Source organism: Tachypleus tridentatus, chromosome 10 (assembly GCF_004210375.1).
Source record: "Tachypleus tridentatus isolate NWPU-2018 chromosome 10, ASM421037v1, whole genome shotgun sequence".
Classification (NCBI taxonomy): domain Eukaryota; kingdom Metazoa; phylum Arthropoda; class Merostomata; order Xiphosura; family Limulidae; genus Tachypleus; species Tachypleus tridentatus.
This window is the reverse complement of record NC_134834.1, coordinates 53052805-53077160: the sequence shown is the minus strand read 5'-3', so window position 1 is coordinate 53077160 and position 24356 is coordinate 53052805. Positions and strand designations below refer to the sequence as shown.

General features: G+C 33.4%; 1 protein-coding gene across 5 annotated transcripts in view; it reads left to right on the top strand.

Annotated features, from left to right (window-relative positions):
- LOC143229285 (protein held out wings-like) overlaps positions 1–24356 on the top strand; it is a 51491-nt gene that overhangs the window by 15581 nt on the left and 11554 nt on the right. For 2 of the 5 annotated variants that reach the window (XM_076461414.1, XM_076461415.1), the window contains exons 3-6: positions 12180–12296; positions 17153–17296; positions 18311–18401; positions 18921–19184. In XM_076461414.1, coding sequence (XP_076317529.1) covers positions 12180–12296; positions 17153–17296; positions 18311–18401; positions 18921–19184 — 616 coding nt within the window. Of the gene's footprint in view, positions 1–12179; positions 12297–17152; positions 17297–18310; positions 18402–18920; positions 19185–20002; positions 20060–21593; positions 21760–24356 lie in introns of those variants that run through there. The other 3 variants (XM_076461416.1, XR_013015775.1, XR_013015774.1) reach the window with 3 other exon arrangements.

The following is a 24356-nucleotide window of genomic DNA, read 5'->3' as shown; positions in this document are numbered from 1 at the left end:
CATCTTTATATTTAAGTTGCTTTTACTAATAATAAGTTCATTTATTTAGCAGGATTTAAGTTGAAACATCAGTGCTTTTATTACCAAGTATTGTACTGAGCATGTTGCTTGCTTTTGGCTCTCTCCTTTGTGGGAACTATTTGTTACCATGTGGATATTCAGCTTTAGGGTTGAAATAGGCCATTTTAACCTTAAGCCAAAATCAAGAGCTCTTTTGTGCTCTTTTCCTTGAAGTTGGTTTTTAACTCGCTGTATCTTCCATTCTGAAGTTCACATTGGGTTCACATGAAATGAACTAATTTCTAATGTTTAAACTTCTAATTATCATGCACATTATATAGCTGATGTAATAAACTTCCTCTGTGTAGTTTATTTTTGGTGTTTTATCTGAATTACAGTGCTACTTATGGTAACTTGTATAGACAGTTCTTGAATGTAGATGCTACTAGAGATGAAACCTAGGCAGGGTGATAGCCAGGGAAGGCAAAAAGAAGTTTGTATCATATGCAAGTATTTTGGTTCAAAATTAAGTTTGAAGTTCTGTTTTATCTTGGTTTCTGATTTTTTGTGCATATGTATGAAAATGAAAATTTAGAGTATTGCCAGCATAGTAAAAAAAAGTTTCATAATCAAATTTTCAAATAATGAGTTAAAAATTGAGATTTTAATGTTTTTGTTTTAAGTGTTGTTAATTTTTGAAGATTTGTACAATATTTGAGATTTGTATTAATATAATAAATTTCAATATCAATCTTCTTTAAAGAAATATTTTGTGCAAAATCATAAAGAACAGTAACATATTAATGGAAATGCATAAAAAACACATCAGTGTAATTAAAGAAGTAACAAAACACCCAAGAAACTTAAAGCTTGGCCTGTTGAAATTAGTATATTTTTGTATAAATTAATTCTTTAATTCAGTTATTATACTGATGTGTTAATATTTTTTTTTTAAAGTTTTTCATCCCACTTGCATTATTGAAATTTTACTTGACTCTGGGTATACAGTGGAATTTGTACTATCAGTGCTTTCTTTGAAGTATGTTCACTTATTGTTATGCAACATTTCCAACATTGATTATCTTCACTATATGTTCTCAATAACTTTGCTTTATTGTCAGGAGCATTATGGCTAACTTTTTCATTTTTTTTATTACGAAACTTGGAAGGAAAAGAAATGGGTGGTCATGTGCAAATTAGCCAGTAATCTGTTGTTATTCTATAAAATTTTGGTGAGAACATTTCTGATGTGATCTAAAGAATGTCTTTCAAATGTGAATATCTGAATTATCCAAGGTAGGCTACAATAACTACGAAGATTCAAGGGTTTAAGAAATTGGACTTTATTGAAATAATAACATTTAGTCACAATCCATCATTTAATCACCATTAAAATACTGTGAGGTTTTTATGGAGTACCTATAATTAGTTAGTTATGTCACAATAAGTTATGTAAATACTTTGTTATTATTCATGGCTTGTGGTTTATGGAATTGGTCATCCTTTGGCAATGCAACAGTATCTGAAGTTACTTGTTATAAAACAAATACTTGTGCAATTATATCTGTGCCATGTAGAAACTTAAAATTTTGTATCTAGTGCTTTATTCAGAAGGTTTTGTTTACATGCTAATATTAATAACTGTACATGAGACTCTGAAATACTATTTAATTTTTATAATACAAATGTCCAACTTCAGTTTTAATTTATTTAATGCTTCTTGTTTATTTACACTATGACTTTTGTTCTTGTTCAAATAATATAAATGATGCTGGTCTATACACTTTTGAGCCAGCAGTGTCTTTTGTCCATCCTAGCATAAGAAAAGCCCTGTATTTCTGTATGAAAATATTCAGTTACCCAACTATGTACCAGTCCAAGTTATTATACTCCAGTTTTATTAGCTTAGTTATAACTTTTATGTTGCTTATTGTAGGTGCAAGCTTTTAAGATGTTTTTGTTTAAATAATTATCGGTACAGATGTGAAATGAACTATGACAGTGAATTTATAAGCAACTGAATTAGTGTGAAAAGGTAATTATAGAAATTCATAATGTGTTAGAAATATCTTAAATGTAAAACAAAGTTGTTTCCATAAGTATAACGTTGGTGCCATAAGAAATTTCATGGGATGAATGATTCAAACACCAGCATCAGACACTTAGGAAGCTGTTGTGTATCTGTCACTTTTTAGAGATACAGTGAGCTGGTTGAAGGCATTTTTCAAAACATAATATTGTTCAAGTTGTACTTTTCTATTGAGAAAATCAAATGATTTAATACTTTTAAAATTTTTCAAAAATAAAATAATTAAACAATAAAACATTTAAAATAAATTGTTTATGAAAGAAGTATTATTACCATAAGCAAAAGTATGTATGCCCGGTGACTGGAAATATTTCAGTTAATCTATCAACATAAATTAATTCATCGACTTTAAAAAAGTTAATTGTAGTGTACTATTGGCTTCACTCAGCCAAAGCTCTGAGCTACTTGTACCACTCACCACAAAAAGTAATTGTTGAGCATTTCAGTCATGCTAAGAGCTGCTCAACAACAACAATGTATGGTAACTCTACATTTTTATTACTTTAGTTATGTCTCACTTTGAAGTGCAAATGGTATTGTGATTAAGTCCTAACAATTTAATGTGGAATATCCTGTTTGTGAAATACAATTGTCAGGCTTTACATATTGAATATTGTGAACTGTTATCTAGAAGCGTGGTGGTGATTTTATTAAAGTCAGAAGGATGGAGTGTTACTGCTATGACTACATAGAACTGAACTTTTGACCTGGGTCATGTCACAACTATTCCAAATGATGGAGTGTCACAGTTTTTGTTTTTAAAGATATCTGAACACATCACATTAAATATAGTAGATATTCATATGTTTTAGTTTGAGAAATACAGTCAAAAAGTATCAAATTAGGATTCTCTCTTTGAAAAGCCAGAAACTAAGCAAAGGGCTGTTGTAAAACATCCCATTGTTAGGTATTAATGTGAACAATGGTTTGAAAGTTGCAACACATCTATTTATATAATTCATTTTGTTTTGATAATTTGACTAGGTTAAAACTGATGACTTAAATTCTGAAATAAGAGAAATGCCATAGTAGTCAAAGGTTTTGCATCTGTGTTGATATCTTTCTATGATAGTAGGAGTTTGAATCCTACTTTTTGTGGAATATTTTTAATAAGTTTTAAACACAAAACAAAAAGTAACAGTATCAAAAAGACAGTAAAGGTATATAAAAAGCAAACCCTGTAAACATATGTTGTTAAAGTAGATAAGTTAAAGGAAGAACTGGGAAAAAAAAAAGAGAACCTGTTTTCATATCCATGTTGCTATTTTTTGCAGTTGCAATAAAAAAATTGGACCAAGTATTCCCTGATTTTTTTCATGTTTAATTTACTCACTTTCCCATAATATTTGTGGTTGACACCTTTATCTTGGTTGTGTTTTGCATGTATAAAATATTTTATCAGTGTACTGTTTATTAATCATAACTTGCTAATTTATAAGGCAAGCACAGTTTTTACTTATAATTCCCTCTTTTATTAATGGATAAATTCATAACTTCAGTACCTGATAACTTGCCTACAGAGGTTTATCTGTGGACTCGCACTGCTAGAATCTTGGTTTTGATACCTGTGATGGTGGGTAGAGAACAGATATAACTTTGTGCATAATTCTAAATAAACTTGATGACACTTGACTTGACAGTCCAGTTTTGTACCTATCAAATCTGTTTGTTAGTATCATGGATTTAATTTAGTTAACCTATTTAATGGAATAAGTTTAAGAGACTTGTGGTTGTATTGAGTACATGTACAAGGTTTTAACACAGCATATAATCTGTACAAAATTATTGTTAGACACTAGAAAGGGTTGTCTTATCTCAACAAACCTGTTTCTCCCATTTTTATTTGCTGTCATAAGGAGGTGATATGCAGTTTATTTACTTTATGTAGCTGTATTTAATAGACGTGCTTAAAAAATTTTACCTGGGGGATATTCTTAGCTGAGCGTGACGTAAAGCATGCTGTTAACTGTAGTGTGCTGCAGATATATTTTCAGGGCATGCAGAATAAAGCTATCCTTAAAGTTATTTAAACTTTTATATAGATGAAGCAACAGCAGTATCTTAATTTTCATGAACTAGGTAAACTTAAGTAACATTCTAGTTTAAATCTGTCAGTTATTGCTTAGTTTTGACTAAATTTTTACATTTGGTCAGTGCACTCAAATTATGTAGAATAAGTAACAGGAGTGAGAAGTTTGTATCATTATATACCTGGGATGATGAGTTTACATATATAACTTGTTTATTAGACAAGAAGTTTTTTTCTCTTGCACAATTTGTTCTGTAAGAAAAACTGTGCAAGAAATAAGTTGATTATCTCAAAATTTGGTTTACAGCTTTTTGCCTCAGTTATTTGCATTTGTTATTTGAATGTGATAGTTAGTATTAACACATGGTTAATCTGTTCTGTGGATGTGTGATTGGTGTAGTATATTTTTTTTGTAAAGATTTTGTCAAATTTTACACCCCTGAACAGAGTGAGAAAATATCAGATCCATTGTTTAGTAAAATGTGATGTACTGCATATCCTTTCTACTTTTGTAAATTAAATTACCAAATCTTTAAAGTGAAATATAAGGAATAGTAAGAAACTGGATTTTTAATATAAATATATATTTCATGATAATCATTATCTAACACCAATAAAATGTGCATTTTTTTTTTCATTTGGATGTATCTACAACTAAGTGGCCAGACACCTTAAGAAAGCTATTTTTCAAAGCAGGTTGTTTTATAGTATATACAATAGTATATACACATTTTTTAGTGTTGCCATTCTTTAAACAAGTTTGTCAAAAACAAAACTGGTTTTATAAATAATTTTGAAAAGTGAAGATGCAGTTCTAGAGTTGCAACCAAAATGTTAGTTCTTCAAAGGTAATTTCATAATGTTGGTTACAGTGTATGTTGTAACAATATACAGAAATTTTGTTTATATATTTTTGTGCATGTAACTTTCAACAGTCTTCTGAGTTTACTTGGCTGAGATGGAATTTATTTTTATCTTGCAGTGCAAACCCTCACTATAATCAGTAGAGGTTATATGAAGTGTTAACTATTTCACTAACGATGGAACAGTTATTTTTAACAACTACTGATGTAATTCTTATTCCCCTCGGTGTGGATTCCTGTATGTGGTGAGGGGATCTCCCAGGGAAGGTTCTGTTCTATCTGGTTACCTTCTCTGGGATCTAAACATCCACCCATGTGTTTGCCGTGCGTGGTGACCCGTGAAGGGGAGGAGAGGATCCTGGTGGTTGAGGGGTCCAACCCTAACACACCACTTTGGACTCGAATTCCTGTAGACGGGTGGCCTTTGGGTGGCCCCCTTTGAATCAATCGGCTGGTCCACTTGGGCTAGAGTCAACCAAGTACCAGTGTTGGAAGTTCTCAATGGGTGTTGTGGACATTGTGCCTGATGCTGGTGTTTGGGTATAGTGCTCACAAAACCATGGCATTGCTGCATTGTCCTCGTGTGACTTTGTAGTGCGTCCTCTTGTAGGGCTCCATGGTGGGTGGGGTCAGTGGGTACCAAATTTTTTTCTTTTTCCTATGGATCCTCTAAAAATTTAAATAAAATTGTAAAAAAACAGTCAATAGGTAGCGACCACATCTTGAATACTCAGAACAGCAATCTTCAACATCAGTAACACACGCATACTCATTTTCTTATATTACATTCTCTTTGGAAAACCTTTAGGGCAAATGTCCCCTTTTTTTATTCAAAAGGGACTAGAGGGACTTGCTGGCTCTCCAAAGTCAGTAAAGAAACTTGATCTGGTGACATATTGGTTGAAACATCCACATCCCAACACAGTGAACTCCTCTTGAATTCAAAGGCAATTGGGGATATACCTATTGAGGTTACACCCTATGCTACCTTGAATTCTTCAGGAGGAGTTATTGTTGAAAGGGATTTGAAGAACATTCCCAAGTCAGAGATTCTCACTGGTCTCTCCACTCAAGGAGTTTCTGCAGTGAGGCGCATCTCCACTCGCAAAGATGGAGTTACACTGCCAACAAATACCCTCGTTTTAACATTTACTTCACCACGTGCACCTGCCACCATCAAGGCAGGTTATCTCATTTGCAGGGTTCGCCATACATACCAAACCCTCTTGATGTTTCCAATGTCAGAGATTCGCCACTCAAAGACATCTTGTCGTGGTTCCCTGACATGTGCTCGTTGTGGAGGCAAGGACCACGATGCCTATGACTGTGACATGAACCCACATTGCGTAAACTGCAATGGTTCTCACCCCTCTTACTTTCATTCTTGCCCAAAATGGTTGGAGGAAAAAGAGGTGCAGCGTTTGAAAACGACACATAACATTAGTTATCCTGAGGCTCGGAAATTGCTGTCCACAACTCCATCTCGGACATATGCTGCTGCACTTCATTCCACAACTACAGTGGGAGTGCAGACAGATCTCTGTGCCTCCAAGAGAATCGTTTTCAAAACAAATGAAAAGCCTTTTGACCTCCATGGTTAAAAAGGTTGAATCGACTTCCACACCCATCTCTGTTCCTCCCATACCTTCCAACAAACCTCAAGATCCACGTCCTTCAGTTTCAAATACAGGCATTTCTTCTGATACATCTTTTTTCTCCCACCACAAGAGACAAAACAATTATTCGTTCGCATCCTCAGTCACTGGATACCCCTTCCAATAACAAAAACCTGCCCACCCGACCCGGAGCAGGATCCATGGAGGTTGATAGACCTCCTCCGACTAAAGACAGTAAAGAAAAAAGACGTGGTCATAAACCGAAGGGTTCTCCAGCCACTTCACCTACCTGTTCTTAAAAATGGCCACCTTGATACAATGGAACTGTCGAGGTTTACGTTCTAATCTGGATGATATCAAAATGCTGATTGCTTCCTACCATCCTGTTTGTCTTTCTTTACAAGAAACATTTCTCAAAACTGCTGATACTGTCTCCATTCGGCAGTTTTCTCTGTACAGAAATGACAGGTTGTGTGATGGTCGAGTACATGGAGGGGTGGCACTGTTGGTTGATCAACACGTGCCCACCCTGTCTTTGCCACTCAACACACCCTTGGAGGCTGTAGCCATCTGTGTTTCCTTGGGTCATACCATCACTGTTTGTTCTCTGTACCTGTCCCCTGGAGAGACATGATCAATCAGATCTTGATGCTCTCGTTGAACAATTGCCATCTCCATTTCTAATCCTAGGGGATTTTAATGGACATCATCCCCTCTGGGGAAGTGCTATTATTGATGGGAGGGGCCGATCTGTAGAGCAGGTGCTCTCTGATCACAATCTTTCTCTTTTCGATACTGGTTCTTCCATTTACTTTCATGCACCTAGTCATTCCTTTACCGCTAGTGATCTCTCAGTTTGCTCCCCTTCATTATTCTCCCATTTTTCATGGAGGGTTGACAGTAATCCACTTGGCAGTGATCATTTTCCGATCCTTTTGAGAGAGACTGGCCGTGGTCGATGCCACCCTACCCGCGTGCCCCAGTGGAAGCTGGATCAGGCAGACTGGTCCACTTTCACTGCTCTCGCAGAACTTGATCCTGCCATCGTAAATCAGCCATCAATAGACGACTGTGTAGCAGCGGTAACTGACTGTATTACACATGCAGCTGCTCAGTGTATTCCTAAAACCTCGACACGTTTTCCACGATATCCTCATCCGTGGTGGAATCCTGCTTGCCACTTAGCACGGAAGGCTCAAAAGCGGGCCTGGGATACTTTTCGTAGATATCCCACACTTTCAAACCGGGTTGCTTTCCAACGGGCTCGTGCACATGCTAGGTGGGTAAGACGTCAAAGCCAGAAGGAATCTTGGATTAAGTTCACAACCAGCATATCTTCTACCACCAGTTCCAAGATCATATGGGACAGGATTCAAAAGGTTAATGGGTACTACAATTCTGTCCCCCTCTCGATCTTACTCTCTGATGGTCAGGAGGTGACTGATGTTCGGAACATCGCTAACACTTTAGGTGAAAGCTTTTGCCGGGTATCTAGCACTTTTGCTTGTTCCTCCACCTTTCTGGCCATCAAGACTTGGGCAGAGCGATCACCTCTTTCCTTTCGAATTGACTGTTTCTTTGACTATAATTGTCCCTTTACCCTGGTGGAACTAAAAATGGCCCTTCATCGGTCTGCCAGTACGTCTGTTGGACCTGATGATATTCATTATGACATGCTGCACCATCTATCTCCTGCTTCTCTTGATGTCCTTCTGATCCTTTTCAACTGGATCTGGCAGGAGAATGTTTTTCCTGATGCCTGGCACCAGGCTATTATTTTACCTTTCTCTAAGCCAGGGAAAGATCCCAAGATTCCTTCAAACTGCCGTCCAATTGCTTTGACGAGCTGTCTCTGTAAGACATTAGAAAGGATGGTTAATGCTCGTCTTGTTTGGTTCCTTGAATCAAACAACCTCCTCTCGCCCACCCAGTGTGGGTTCCGTCGACAGCACTCCACCACAGACCACCTAATTCGTCTTGAAACATCTATCAGAGAAGCCTTTCTCAACCGCCAACATCTTGTATCAATATTCTTTGACATAGAGAAGGCTTACGACACAACATGGAGGTATGGCGTTTTGCGAGACCTCCATACATATGGGTTACGTGGCCATCTACCCATGTTTATTAAAAAATTTTTAATGGACAGGAGATTCCAAGTTTGTGTGGGTTCGACACTTTCCCGTTCTTTTGTACAGGAACTTGGAGTCCCTCAAGGCTGTGTATTGAGTGTTACACTCTTCAGTATAAAGATAAATGCCATCACTGAACAACTCCCTCTCACTGTTGCGAATGGGCTGTATGTCGACGACTTTCACATCTCATGTCAGTCATCAAACATGAGATATATTGAGCGGCAACTACAAACCGCCCTCAATTGTGTACGGAAGTGGACTCTGGCTTTTTATTTCTCTCTCTCCAAAACTGTATGCCTGCACTTTTGCCGTCGACGGGTATTCACCCTGATCCTGAACTTCATATCGGTGAAGTTTTGCTGCCAGTGGTCCCGGAGACCAAATTCTTGGGGCTTATCTTTGATCGTAAGCTGACCTTTATACCACACTTAAAGCAGCTTCGGGTCAAATGCACAAAAGCACAGAACATCCTCCGTGTTCTCTCTTCTACCAGTTAGGGGCAGATCGCTGTTCAATGTTAAAGGTATATCGTGCTCTTATTAGATCGAAACTCGATTATGGATCAATGGTCTGTGGCTCTGCCAGACCTCGCCTTAAAGATGCTGGACCCCATTCATCACCAAGGACTTCTACTCTGCACTGGGGCTTTCCGTGCCTCTCCAGTTCAAAGTATATACATTGCATCTCATGAACCTTCTCTACACCTTCGCCGTTTGCAACTATCTTTACAATATACTTCGAAACTTCATTCCTTACCAAAGCATCCCACCTGGAAATGTGTTTTCCTTCCTCGGTGGGCAGTACTTTTTCAGAACAGATGATCTGTCATTGCTCCATTTGGCCTTCGCATTTGGGCGCAATTGGATGAATTGGGTCTGTCCTTGGATAACATTGCAGATTCCACAGGTTGGCCCATCCCATGATGGCTAATTACAGCCCCCAAATGTGACCTTTCTTTCAGTCACCTAAAAGGCAGATACTCCAGATTGGAAGTACTGTCTTTTATTCAATGAATATCTTTCAAACAATCATTCAGTTCCCATTTATACAGATGGTTCCAAATCAGGTGATTCAGTGGGCTCTGCTATGGTTTGCTATGGGTCAGTAGTTGCGTGCAGAATCCCTTCTACAGCTTCTGTGTTCACTGCTGAACTGTATGCCATATCTCTTGCCCTGGATCATATTGCAGCTGAGCAGTACTCCAACTGCACTATTTATACTGATTAAGCTTAGTTCTATACTTGCCTTGGAATCGCTACACGTTAGCTCACATCCTATTCTCGCTGATATTCATAACCGACTGGCCCATTTCTCATTAGCAGCTACTTCAATCCAGTTTTTCTGGATACCAGGCCATGTTGGTATTCGTGGGAACGAGCTTGCAGACATGGCAGCTAAACATGTCTGCTTCAGCACCATCACTCCTATGCCTATTCCGTACATGGACTATGGTGTTGTCTTCAAGGCTCGGCTCCGTGCCAGCTGGCAGTCCACTTGGAGTGAGCAACGTGACAACAAACTTTTTCAAATCAAACCCAAAATTGGACTTTGGCCATCTAGCTTCCGTAAAGTTCGGAAGGAGGAAGTTGTTCTCACTAGGCTACGCATTGGTCACAGTTTTAACTCATCATTTTCTTTTATCTGGAACTGATGTACCAATGTGTAGTTTGTGTAACACTCAAATCACTATCAGCCACGTTTTATTTTCTTGCCATTGTTACAATTCTCAACGACGGCAATATTTTAAACATATTTTTTCCCAGGGTCAGTCTGTAACATTGGACAGAGTTATTGGTGATGGTGACTCTGTCCACCTTGATAATGTTTTTAATTTTTTAATGGCCATTAATCTTTTTAATCTCATTTAAGTGTTGCATATTTATTCATTACACCTTTTTAATTGTGGTTCCTTTTTTACAGTTTTAATCTCTCTCATTCAATTTGACATTGGACAATGGCCAGAACAATCAGTGATGACACCAGACTGAAACCCACTTGTTGACTAACGCTACTTTATATGCAAAAGTCGGCTCGTTTGGGCTGAGCAAATTTCACACTTTTACACAGAAGAAGTACTGGCCATATTGACTCGTTTTTTGCATATAAAGACTAATGTCAGGTGACATTAAATAACCTGACTTCCTGGACTGGAATCATTACCAACTTCAGGTGACTACAACTACTGTTTGAACTATCCGTTTGAACTACTTGAATTACTTTTACAAATTTTACCCATTTAGTTGTTATTATCTTTTACTGCATATCATTTCACACTTTTACTACTTTACTTTTATTCTTACTGGCCATATTGACTCATAACCTGGAACCAGGACTGGAAAGGCCAACTTCAGGTGATTGACGGTGGTTTTGAACTTACCCTGTTAGTCTTCCTGGTGGGTTATGATCATTACCATTCTGCTAGAGTAGTTCTTTACAACTTTGAAGACTGGATGTCACCATTGGTTTTACACCATTTTCTGTTTTAATTGCTGTTTTGTTTTTACCTTCATTTACTTTTACAAATTTTACTCCATTTACTTGACTTTATCTTTTTACTGGACAATCGGCTACTCATTGTTACAATTTTGCTATGTATCTTTTAAAACTTCTGTTCTTTTACATTTTGATACTGGTTGCTATGACACAACCCGGAACCAGGACTGGAAAGACCAACTTCAGGTGACCGACGGTGGTTCTTGAACTTACCTGTTAGTCTTCCTGGCGGGTTATGATCATTACCTTTTTGCTAGAGTAAATACCTTACAACTTCTTATACTCTGCCTTCTATCTTAACATTGTAGACTAGGTGTCAACATTGGTTTTATACTTTTTTGTTTTACCTTCATTTCCATTTATGTCTATTACTACATTTTTTTAAATTTTTTTTTTTACATTTTTACCGAAAGTCTGGCACAGATAGCCTCACTGCTTTGTGCCATAAAACACTAAATCAATCAAGTAATTCTTATTCACGTAGCAGCATGATATGTTTTATCTTATTGACAAAGCACAATATTAATATTGCTGCACAGTATACAAATTTCTGGTATTGTGATAATTAATTTTTATCATTAATATGTTTGTTTATAGTTTTAAGATAAAATGTAGATAATTTTGTGTAAATTAATTGCAGGTAGTATGAAGTTTTTGCACAAAATAACCTGAAGCCCCAGATATAAATACTGATAGTCTTAATATCTATTTATCTGTGTGTGTCTCTAGTTTTGTGCAAGTGTGGCTACATGTTTGAACAGTTACTTGGTATATTGATAATTGTTATGAATAGGTTGGTAGTAGTATATGGTTTTTAAATGATGGATTAAAAATAACCTGGTTTTATTTTAATTATCTGGATTAAACATAACATTTTTGGTATTCCAAGATTAAAAATAGATCATTATCATTGTGTTTATAACAGCTTGACAGTTTTTTAACTTTACTTCATAGTACAACTTTGTCGGACGTATTCTTGGCCCCAAAGGTCTGACCACGAAGATGCTAGAACAAGAAACAGGTTGTAGAATCATGGTGAGAGGAAAGGGGTCTATGAGAGATAAGAAGAAGGTAAATATTCAAACCTATCATTGGAGAAGTTTAGGGTTTGTGGAAAAAAAAATTGACATAGTAAATTGAAGCAAAGATGTGAAACATTACTATGTTTTATACAAAGGTTTTGCATTAAAATGACATTAAAGGAACTCTAAGAGGTTTTGGTTTTTAATATTAAGCATTGTGATAATTTTACTGATATAAATTACAGAATTGTGGTTGCTCTGCATTAGTTTTAAATGTACATTTATCCACTATATTACCAAAGCAATCATTTTGAATTTGTAATTTATATTTGCAATAAATCATACCACTGAACACTATCTGCTTTATAGTCATTAATGTGGTTTGTGATTATTTTTCACTGTCTGTGTAATAATTAGAGAAAAATGAATATTGATTGACCTACATTAATTATCAGCTGACACTGACTTTTTAATAAATATCTTGGAATTTGGGATTGAGTTGGAAGGTGAAGTACCACTAAGAATTTATTTTATTGGAATTGCATTACTTACAGATGTTTGGAAGTAGGAGGAATAGTTCACATAGGAGATAAGAGCATTTAGCATATTGTAACATTATCACTAAAAACAAAGTGCTGTCAGTAGAATGCAACAAAGATTTATGAAATAAATCAGCATTTTATAAATCTTAAGTGGTTAATAAAACAACAGTGGTGTAGCTGATGTATACTAAAGAACTCCCTCAAGAATAACGAGTGAATGAATTATTCAGGAGTATTTGTATGTTGTGAGCAAAACAAATTGCTTACCTCTAGGATCTTCACTATGTGATGTTTTCCTCTTGCTATATGCATCAGAAATGTGGGAACTTCAGTATGAAATGCAAGGGGTTGAAATATTACATTTCTGCATTCCTGGGAATTTTTTAAATTTTCATTTGGCTTTCCTGGATGAGAATATGTGGTATATTCTTATTCCTTTAGTTATGACCAATGAAAGTGAGCATATTGCTTGGATTAAAAAAAACAACAAAAAACAAAATTTGTGAAGGAGTGTAATCTTTCTGACAGCTTTCCTTCAAGTGAATGAATTTTTATTTCATTATTTTTATCCTTGTATGCATACTAGAAATATAACTGACATAATTTTATAATCTACATAAAGTTCATATGAGGTTATTATGCATAGCAACACAGCCATTGTTATTTGAGTGTTCAACATTTATTTAGTTGAGGTAAATTACAACTGCCCTTGTGTAATACATCTAGTAAATGTTTTATATTTTAACACAACCTTTAGAGATTTTGGTCTTTTTTGCAAGTTTTATATTTTTTATATAAAAAGTATGAACATTGAAGGTTTTGTAAGATTGCAGTTCATTTTAATGATTACAACATTTAACACAACTGAGTTTAGGTCCTTGAGTTTTTATAGTTAACTTTTTTAAGATCTTTGTTAAGATGTTATTTTTATTGCAAGGTTTCAGACCTCAGAACTCCTAAACTTCTATACCATTTTAAGCATTAGGTTAATATCTTGAACATGTGAATTACTGATGCATTTTTGTTTTAACTATCACAGGTGGCCTAGTTGCTATTTAATTAATACCTTGAATAAATTGTTAAGAAATGGATATTTTCATAAAAAGTACAAGAAATTTTTGGTGTCTTATGTTTTACTATTAAGAGTGTTTTTGATTAATAGCTTAAATTTCATGCTTACATATTTCATTTGAAAGTTAACTTCCTATACATAGAGAGTATATACAAATTAAGTTTCTCCTGCTCTGTACAAAATTTATTGTAATTATATTTGTAAGATTATATGAGAGACAAGTCAATATCATTACTAAGTGTCACCTGGATTTTAATTTTTGATTGTATACTAATAGTCAGTATGCTTTGAATTTTGCATACTATAATAATTTGTAAAATGGTGGTATAACATGTCTATTATTCTTCTGGTGTATAATGTTGTGTAAAATATATGTAGTAAATTAGTGTGTGTTTGTGTAATAAGTGTACTTTTAACTGTTAATAATAATGTCAACTATTGTACTATACTTTCTTCCTATGCTTCATGAGGATATGTTATTCAGTAAGTATGTCATAATTATTGTTATGTGTGAGGGTTTTTATCTCTCATTTGTTTTTTTCTTTGGTAATGTATGAAGGGCAATTTTAGTTTTCTCCAAGTTTCTAAACTAGTGAACTGTTGTTTTACAGAGATGAGTAAAATGGAAAAATCAAACTTTCAAGGGTTGTTTTGTTAATCACTGAATGCAGCTTCTAAATTTGGAAGTTGTTTTTATTTTATAAACTCAACTCATGATCAAAATTATTCAGCATAACCTTCTCCCATGGAGAAAATTTCCTTAAAACTGTGTGCTTGTTTACAGTGAATACAACCCCTCATATACCAGTGTCTGTCACTTCTTTCACTATAATATATTTCAAAGCAGTTAAGAGTTAGTTGGAGTTACCTGTAGTCTAGGCATAACAAGACAGATACTGCTATTAAATGTTAATGAACCATTGAGTGAATCATTATGCAAGTGTCTAGTGACTGGTTGCATTTCTGTAGTTTATTAAAATGAAAAAAAGGTTCCAGCTGTTTGAACAATTGAAGTGTGTGTAAAGAGATTCAGTTTGATAGTCAGATATGTCAAGATTCCTAAGAAGTTATTTAACCCTTTCGGTGCTGAATAACAACTTTTAATGTTTGGCATGGTGCTGAATATATGTTTGATACTTGAACTAATTACGGTATCAGTACTAAAAGTATGATATCTCGGCAATAACTCAACAAAAGTCCCTGAAATATTCAGTGACTGTACCCAATACTATATACGTTAAATTCAATACATAAGATTAACGGGAATAAAGGAAGGTCGCCTGATGCACTGAGCCTTCATGTTGACTGTGGTCGCCAACCACACCGAAAGGTTAAAAAGCAGTCCAATGCAACTAGTCAATGTGGGGCTATAAGTATTGTATTGTGTGATTTGCAAGATGTGGTCTTGTGTTCATACTACTATACCATTATTAATAACTTAATAAAAGTAGATGAAAAATCAATATGCAAATAGTAAGAAACAAGCTTCATAAGGTTACTTTTATAATATTTGACCTGTAATACATTTCTGTTTGCCACTAAAAAGCCTATCTTTAGTAATGGTAAGAATGTCATAGTCAAACAGTCAATGGTCTAATATCTCGTTCATGGACATTTCCACACTTTCCTCAGCAGTCATATACAATATTTATATATGCTTGAGTGGCTGGCATATGATCAACATCAATTTCATGGAGGAAAGGCATATGTATCTGTGATTTGTATACTGGCTAGACAGAGATAAGTATCAGCAGCTATACTGACCTTTTAAGTTCTGTAACCTGTTACTGTAAGTGTGATAGAGATGCATTTTGTCAACAGATTCTCTACTGGGATTTTCTGAAGTGTTGAACAAAGGATTATAATCCTTTTATAAAGTTTACAATACTTAAGAAGAATCTACTAATTTAGTATTTATTTTTATAGTTTCTATTGAACCTTTTATTCTTAAAACTTCTTTCATGATAAATTATAGTGTGGCTATAAAGTAAATGTTCTAATTAAAATAGTTATCTTAACTACTCATTGAAAACATGTTTACTAGAGGTATGGAAATTAACAGGTTTTATTTTAAAATGTTTTACCATGGTACAAGATGCTTCAGAAATAGAGTATTCAACTTGTTTTTCTCTCCAGTTTTTATTTTTTAATCTTCCTCTATCTGTATAGTTTGAGGCTGATTTGATTAATGTGTGTTAGTGTACAGTGTGTTGCAAAATTTGGGGAATAATACTTATCATTGGTTATGGAAAAGAAAATGCCTTTTTTATCATTTCTAAAAAAAATCCTGTACCACATTTAATCTTTCCAGTGAAATTTTTTTGGAATTCATTTTGTTTATAGTGATATGTTACCATAGCCTTTTTAAAAACAAACAAACAAAAGAAGACAATTCCAAAATAATTTGTCTTAGAATATTTCCCTATTTTTCAGTGTGATTATCATTTGAAGCTCGTAGTTTTGTATGGTGTGTTTAACTAATTCTGGGTGTCTGTGATATAGCAGAACATACTTAAGTTTGTTTAATGATTTGTCAGAGGTTGTAGTACAGGATATCTCATTTATCAAACTGACAAATTAATAATGGGACAGTATAACATTGTGCATGAAAACAACTATTTAAATAAAAATACAGGAATTTTAAGATTTTCCTTAAGCACAACAACTTGTATACTATGTATTTCAGTAAGATATTAAAGGTAACTTTCATTCTTACAAGACTAATGTTTTAGGCCATTAGGAAGGATGGCATTTGTTTTGTTACTTAATCCATTCAGGCATGATTATGAATATTTAGAGCAGCTGTAAACAACTGTAAATTAAATATATGAACAAATGATGATAACCTGCAATAACGTATAAACGCCACGTTTAAATGAGCATTTTCTAGTAGCTTGTTTAGTGGTGCTTTTTCCTGTCATCTGGTACAGTTACCTAATAATTACATAGAAGAAGTCCATAGTCACGTGCTGTGTTGGTTTTATTACATCATTTTGTATTACAAAGTGCAATTATTTTATTATCACAAACATTGATTTGAAATTTGATATGTTTGTTAAAAATTGACAGAAGTACTGACATTTCATAGAAACTTGTGTGAACTGGTAAGAGTGCACAGCTCTTGAATCTTTACTCCTGCCAGTACGGCTTGAAATTTTGTGTGTAACATAAAGTAACTGGTACCTGTTTGCCAGTTACTAGAAAAGTCTCAAATTTTATGTATGTATAGTTAATTTACAGTTATAAAAAATTTTTTTTTAATTCTTGTATTACTTCAAATTTTGTATACAGGAAGAGCAATATAAAGGGAAGCCAAACTATGAACATTTGGAAGAAGAACTTCACGTTCTTATTCAAACTGAAGACACTCCTAATCGAGCATCTCTGAAAATGGAGCATGCTGTGAAGGAAGTCAAAAAACTACTTATCCCTGTGGTTTGTTTTTACTTAAGACTTTTTGTTGTTACAAGGTGTTGAGATAACTGGATATAAACATTATTTTTTGTGATGTATATTCACATGAAAGATATTTTATGTTAAACTTACACCCACCCATCTATTAATTCTGGTTAGTTAATGCTCTGCATCAATGGACAGTGCTTTTATGATAATGTTGCTTGTGCAAATTTATTGCTGTTTGACATTAAATAAACTCCTGCAGGCTGTGTATTTTTAAATTGATAACACATATGTGCAACTTCACTATCATGTCTTCCAACTAATAAAAGGAATTTCAATGAAGGTAGCTTAAACCCACAATTTGTAGTTTTATATTAACTCAAATTGGAAGTTTCACAGTAATAAACATTTGTGAGAGGTTAATAAAGTTAACATGTTTGTTGTGCTTGTAGATATGCGGATAATGTTCACCACTGTATGGATAAATGGATTCTCCAGGAAATAACACCTTTTATCTAAAAATATAGCAATAAACTTGGTTATTTATAGTGACAGTTGGAGGACACTTCTACATTAGTCTCATGCCACCTATGCAAAATGTAAAACTTGTTTCAAAGACACTCAAACCTAGATTTAAAGTCCTATATATCTATATATAATTCTTTATAAATTCCATGCTGACCTATTTTGTGATCACTTGTAGGTTTGAAGCATTGCTCATATAGATTTAAAAATATTTTATACATCCAAATTTAATAATTTTAATTCAGTTTTACAGTATGGTGTCCTGAAAATTTTGGTTCTAATTAAAATTTACTGCTTAAACACTGATTTTATTATAAGGATGTATTACTCATGGAAAACAAGCAGCTAATAAAATTAATTACTTCTTTGAATGCATATAGTGAACACAAATAAATTAAGAAAAATAGCAACTGATACAAGCTCAGATTATTGTTTAGGATCTGGTTAAGATGTTTTGTTTAATAAGTAACTCTTAGATAAGTGTAATTTTCTTTTGTCTGATAATGCTATGTCTAATGTCTTTAGACTGATGGAGAAGATGATCTTAAGAAGAGACAGCTTATGGAGCTAGCTATCATAAGAGGCACATATAGAGAAAGTGGGACAAAAGTTGCAAGTAATATTTTACTGTGATAAGCATATTGTTCATATATGCACTTTTTGATACAGTTTTTGCCGTGTTTCTGAATTTTGTTTTAAAATTGGGATTTGATATTGATAAAAGCAGTAATATATATTTCTTGTGTTTTGGATTAACATTTTCTGAATGAAATTTAAGATGTTCTTTTTGTGTGTGTGGATCTCTCTCTCCTAACCGTGGTTGAATTAACTGACATAATTATGTAAGGAAACAAGTTTACTGCTTTTTATTGGAAATTTAAGTGGTTGTCTTTCAAATATAATCTAATTTATGGTTCTTGATTCAGACATATCCATTAACTTGATTTTGAAAAAAATTGAATGGATGATAAAACTAGTAATATACGTGTTTCACATTAGTCAATTATCATTTTGTACTTTGAGATTTAAGTCACAATCTATTTAGAGATATTTACATCTAAGTACTAACTTTATTTTCTTCTAATTATATTATTTTACTTACTGTTCATTTATGCTGTTTCCGTGTGTATTTAAGAAATGGAGACTCCAAGGTTCATGGTTCCACCTATGACACTGGGTTCACCTCTTCGTATGCCAACTCCACTTGGAGCACCTTTAATAATTTCACCACGTCTCTCATTGCCAACTTCTGGTTCCCTTTTAAATGGAACTGCCCCTCCACCTTTTATAAATCCAGCAGATGCAGGACTCATCTATTCTCCATACACTGACTACCAGTATGCCACACTTGCTTCTCCTTTATTAGCAGAGTATCCAGGACTTGAATCCTCTACTGCTGGTGGGTTGTTTGGCCGATAAGGCTTGTATCTGTAGCTTTAAGAGCAAGGTGATGAAGACTGAATTTATACAATTTTTATTGTTGAAAATGTATTTGTTTTGAGACTTAAAACTGTTTTTGGTCTTCATGGTTTGGGAAGTGTTATAGGTGGCTACCCATATTTTGTGAGAAAATACCAGAAGAGCTTGAAATATATAGGGATATGTATTTTGTCGATTTTAATGATCAAATTGAATTCTTTTTGCTTCATGAAGGTGAATTTCTTTCCCCATAATGTATATTCCTTTTCCTAAATGCCACTGCATGTATATGATATGCTTGTATCTTTGTTTTTCTTATGTTATGGAGAATAAGATATTTTTGTTTATAAAATTATAAAGCCCTTAATTTGTTTTCAGTTTAAATTAAATTGACTGTGAATATTCAAAAACATTTGTCCTTGAAAACTTACCAATGGAACAGTTCTATGGAATGTGATTTCAGCAATGGAACTTGATAATTCAATTTTGCTTTAGAAAACAAAAAGTTACTTTTTCATCTGAAATTGACTTCATCTCAATTATGTTTCCTCTGGAGTTGGAATAACCAACAAGTATCATAAGCTTTTCCTTTCTGTATAATGTATAGAAGAGTTCGACATTTATTGTTGTATCCATAAGATATATGAGAATGAAAATCCTAATAACATTTTGAAAGTTTTGTCATTTTCAGACATAATTGTACTTCGGTGACAAATATTACCAGTCTTTAATTATCATGAGCATATTTGACGTAAATGAGTTTTCAGTTGTGTGCCTGTTTTATCTTTCGAAATACAGGAATTAGGACTCCTGAACGTGCATAGTAAGTTATTGAGGAAATCAAATGCATAATGGGTAAGCATAAATTTGCTGTGAAAAAAATTTTTAGGTAATTATGCAGTTAGTCCAAGGACTGCTTTTTTTTTTTTATAGTGATTCATTAGATTCATTTATAGATTCTAGCTACATTTTCTTAGCATGTATAGAAGACGAAGCACTTTAAATTTTCCTTAACTGTTTGTTGTAGTCGATTTTATGATTTTATTTATCAAACAAGCTTTCACTGTATTGGGACTTATCAGTTTTTAGGACACTTCTCCAATTGGTATGGCTTCTTCAACTTCACAGACTTTCTTTTTTCATGTTTAAATTTGGTCTCAAACTCATCTTTATGAATATTGTATGCTGTACAAGAAGCTAAGTTTGACATGAATTTATTCTGGAAGACACAGGAGATTTTTAGTCCATGAAATTATCAAACTGTTAAATATAGCATGATGTTTTTGGATATCAAATGTAAAACTATTTGATATGGAACAACAAATAGTGAAGTTCAGATGAGTTCTTGAAATCGAGGCATACTATATTTTTAATCTAAGGATTGTCATTTTGTCTGACATTAACTTTGTACTCAGAGAAATTGGGATAATTATGATTAAGAAGTTCACTAATTTTGTTTTGAAATAAATAAATAAATAAAGCTCTATAAATTTCTTGAACTTTGTATAAATTTTGAAACTATACAAGATTTATTTTTAATATAGAGGAGTTCAGTATTGAAGCAACATATATGGCTGTTTGTCCTCAAAAATGTCTGTGGTAGTCATACTAATAATAACTATAAGATTGAAACTCCCTGGGCTGGTTTTTTGTAGGGAAAATGGTAAATTTCTGTTTAGAAAGTTAAAGAATTGTTAAATTTAAAACCTTCAAAATTGTATAAATTAGGCTTTGTAGATCAAAAATTGGAACTGTGGTAATCAGTTTGCCTGTGAAATTGTTACACAGGTGACTGATAGCATCCTGGATAGAAGGATAGATATTCAAGTGTCTGCAATCCTAGTCATGCTAAGAAAGAAGAGGTAGATTCTTGTGATTTAAGAATATGAAAAGTGTTATTTTACCCTCTGAAAAAACTTGCTCTAGAATTACATCTTATTTTTGTCAGTTACAGTTGATTTTGTTTGTATTTTATCATACTTTTCTGTAGTACAGACTGGTCACTGAACCTTAGTTATGAAGGTTCATATGAATGAAATGGCTAATTTTGTTACAGAATTAAGTATCTAAAATAAAAAAAGTATTAGATTAATATTAAGCCACTTAAATTAGGATAGTCTACACAACAAAAATATGATTACATTGTAAAAGTCATTAAAAATGCCTGCTGGGCTTTAGATATCTAGTGGATTCACAAGTACATAGATACAATAAAAGGCAACTGCTGTTGCTAGTTTGACTGTAAGGTAGGAATTTGGTCCATGGCAATGATTTTCTGACTTTATTATGAATTTTTAGGAATTGAGGTACATGATGAAGAGTTGCTCTGTAAAGAACAATGTTGTTAAATTGATTTTTAACAGTAAATAGGTTAATTTTCTTACTTCAGGTCTGTTGAAATGGCAGGGTGACACAAAAGGTTTCTTCTTGAACTATTAGTGCATTCTTTGCAGTCTGCGGTTGCCAGAACTCCTGAGGATAGCAACCCAGCCTAAGAGTCATCATTTCTAATGCTAATTGAAATATTATCATTTAATATAAAATACAGGATTTATGTAATTACATATATTAAAATGTTTTTTTTATTGATATTTTAGCTTTTATTTATCAAAGTATATTAGATGGGTTTAAACCAAAAAATTACTTGATGCTATCAACAGGCGAGCATTTAAGTGCTAACTTTTAAAGCTTACTTAGAATTTGTTCTTCATTAAGGGCATTTATCATATGTAAATATATATAAAGTGTTAAGGACTTTTTATGCTAAGTGATATAATATTCAAAGTTGTTGTCATTCACTATTAAATTTTTGTTTGAAATCATATTTTTAGGTGTGTGTGCACATGAATATGTATATGTGCTTTTGTTTTTTTAAGATGTATATTTTTAGATTATTTATCAGTTGTATATCTGTATATTTGTATAATGGATTTTGGGACCAGTATGTAATATTTATTAAAAAATTAAACTTTTTGTTTTTACAGGACACTCCAGAATTTTTTTTTTTTTTTCAAACCAGAAATTTCAGCTTATCTCTTTCTCAAGGGTTACAGTGTCACATGCAGTTATGAACTTATAACTGGACACATACAACAGTTATAACCTGGCTTAATAATATCATTTTGTATGCATATTAAATAGAATTTAGATGACTGAGGTATGGGAAAATGTTAAGTTATTGAACAAAAAATAATAATTGAATAATTACTAAGGCAAAGAATTATGTACGTTTATTTTAGGTTAATTAGATTGAGTTGGGAGAGCTACTTTTGAATTTATAATCAAGGAAACTATTATTTTCTAAGTTCACTGTTAAATTGGATTTTATCTATTGTATCATGTCTTGTTAGAAAGTGTTTGGTAATGACCTCTTTATAAATTATTTGTGGCGGCACAGATGTGTTTCTTAATTTTCATGTATTGGGTGACCAGTTTCACCATTGCATCATCATACTGTGTACATTTCATTCATTTATTGCATTTTTAACAGTTTGAGTCATCCAATCCATTCTTTCTAGGAGATAATGTTTTGATTTACAATCATTTTTATATTGAAAGCCAGTTATCAGGGTAACCATTACAATGAAGTTTTCAAAAGATCAACCTAGTGGTTATTTTACTGTTGTTTGTGATACAGGATTTTTCAGTAGTTATTCTATGTTTGGTATTAACAAGATGGTGTCAGTTGAAGTGAAAGTTGGTGGTTTAACACATGATTTTTGGTATGTTTTAGTAAGTTGCCTGCTGGTATAGCAGGAAGTATATGGATTTACAATGCTAAAATCAGGGGTTTAATCCTTATTGGTGGACTCAGCAGATAGTCCAATATGGCTTCACTATAAGAAGGAACACACACACACACACACACACACACACACACACACACACACACACACACACACACACACACATCAGTAACAAGTTTGTTATTTTCAACAGAAACCATGGTATCAAGGAATGGTAAGGCCCTGAATGAATCCCCAGTGTACATAACAGTAAATTTATTAGTGGTATGCAAGCTGTTAAGGAAATCAACAAATACTAAGAGAGATATGTCATGATTCCAGATACTGAAGATGTTATGATTGCAGCAAATACCACTTATCACTTTTTTTGTCCAGTTGTAAACTATTATTGCATAGTTGCAGTTTGGAAACATTGCTGTAACCCTTGAGTAAGGCATGAGCTAATATGTTGAGCTGGCATAAAATACTTTTTTCTGGAGTGTGTTAGTCATTTCTTGGAGGAGTTTCAAGATAGATTCATTTAAATCTCTAATAGTTTATTTTTAATAATTTTAAATGGGTGTTATAGTCATTGACACACAATATCATGGGTAATAAAACTTTCATTCACAAGGTGAATTTGACTTCTTTACTGCCACAGAGCTATTTCATTAAACCATGTTCATATGCACATACTTGATTTTATACCTCAAATTAAGGAAAAAATGTGTTTAAATGATAGTCTTAAAATGAATTCACCCTAAAATCATTGTTTCAGACACTTTTGAATTGAGATTCTCAATATAGGATGTTTATAAAATCAGTTAATATAGTAATATTCAGGTGAGACTAATAAATATTCCAGAATATAATATGTTGAAGTCTTTTGTGAATAGTATGGTTTGTCTTTACAATATCTCTTGAGAGAAAATCACCATTAAAACAGATATTTGCTTGTGTAACATGTCATATATGAAATAACCATTAAAACACTCAATTTTTCATTATTTCTGTGAATTATGTGCATTCAAGTATCACTAACAATTTACAGCAAGGCTTATATTTATTTTGCAAGCTATCATTTCTTATTTTTATCAACAATGATACAAATTTGGTTTGGAAGTTAGGGTATTTGTTTTTTTTTTCAGTTACAGAATATCAATTTTTAGCCTTGCTGAGCTGTAATACAGTGGATTTGATAAATGTTTGAAGCAAAAGTTAATGTTGTGTGGTTTTTAATGTGAAATTTGCTTAATGAAAGTTTTAAATAAATAAAAATTGCATGACACCCCATGTACAATTTAGTTTTGGGACAACATTTGTTTACTGGCCTTTATTTTTGAAGATAGTTACAGAAATTGATCAAGAAACAGGAAGTTATTTTTGTGCTATATTGTTGCATATGCACTATATTAAAGGTTTTAAGC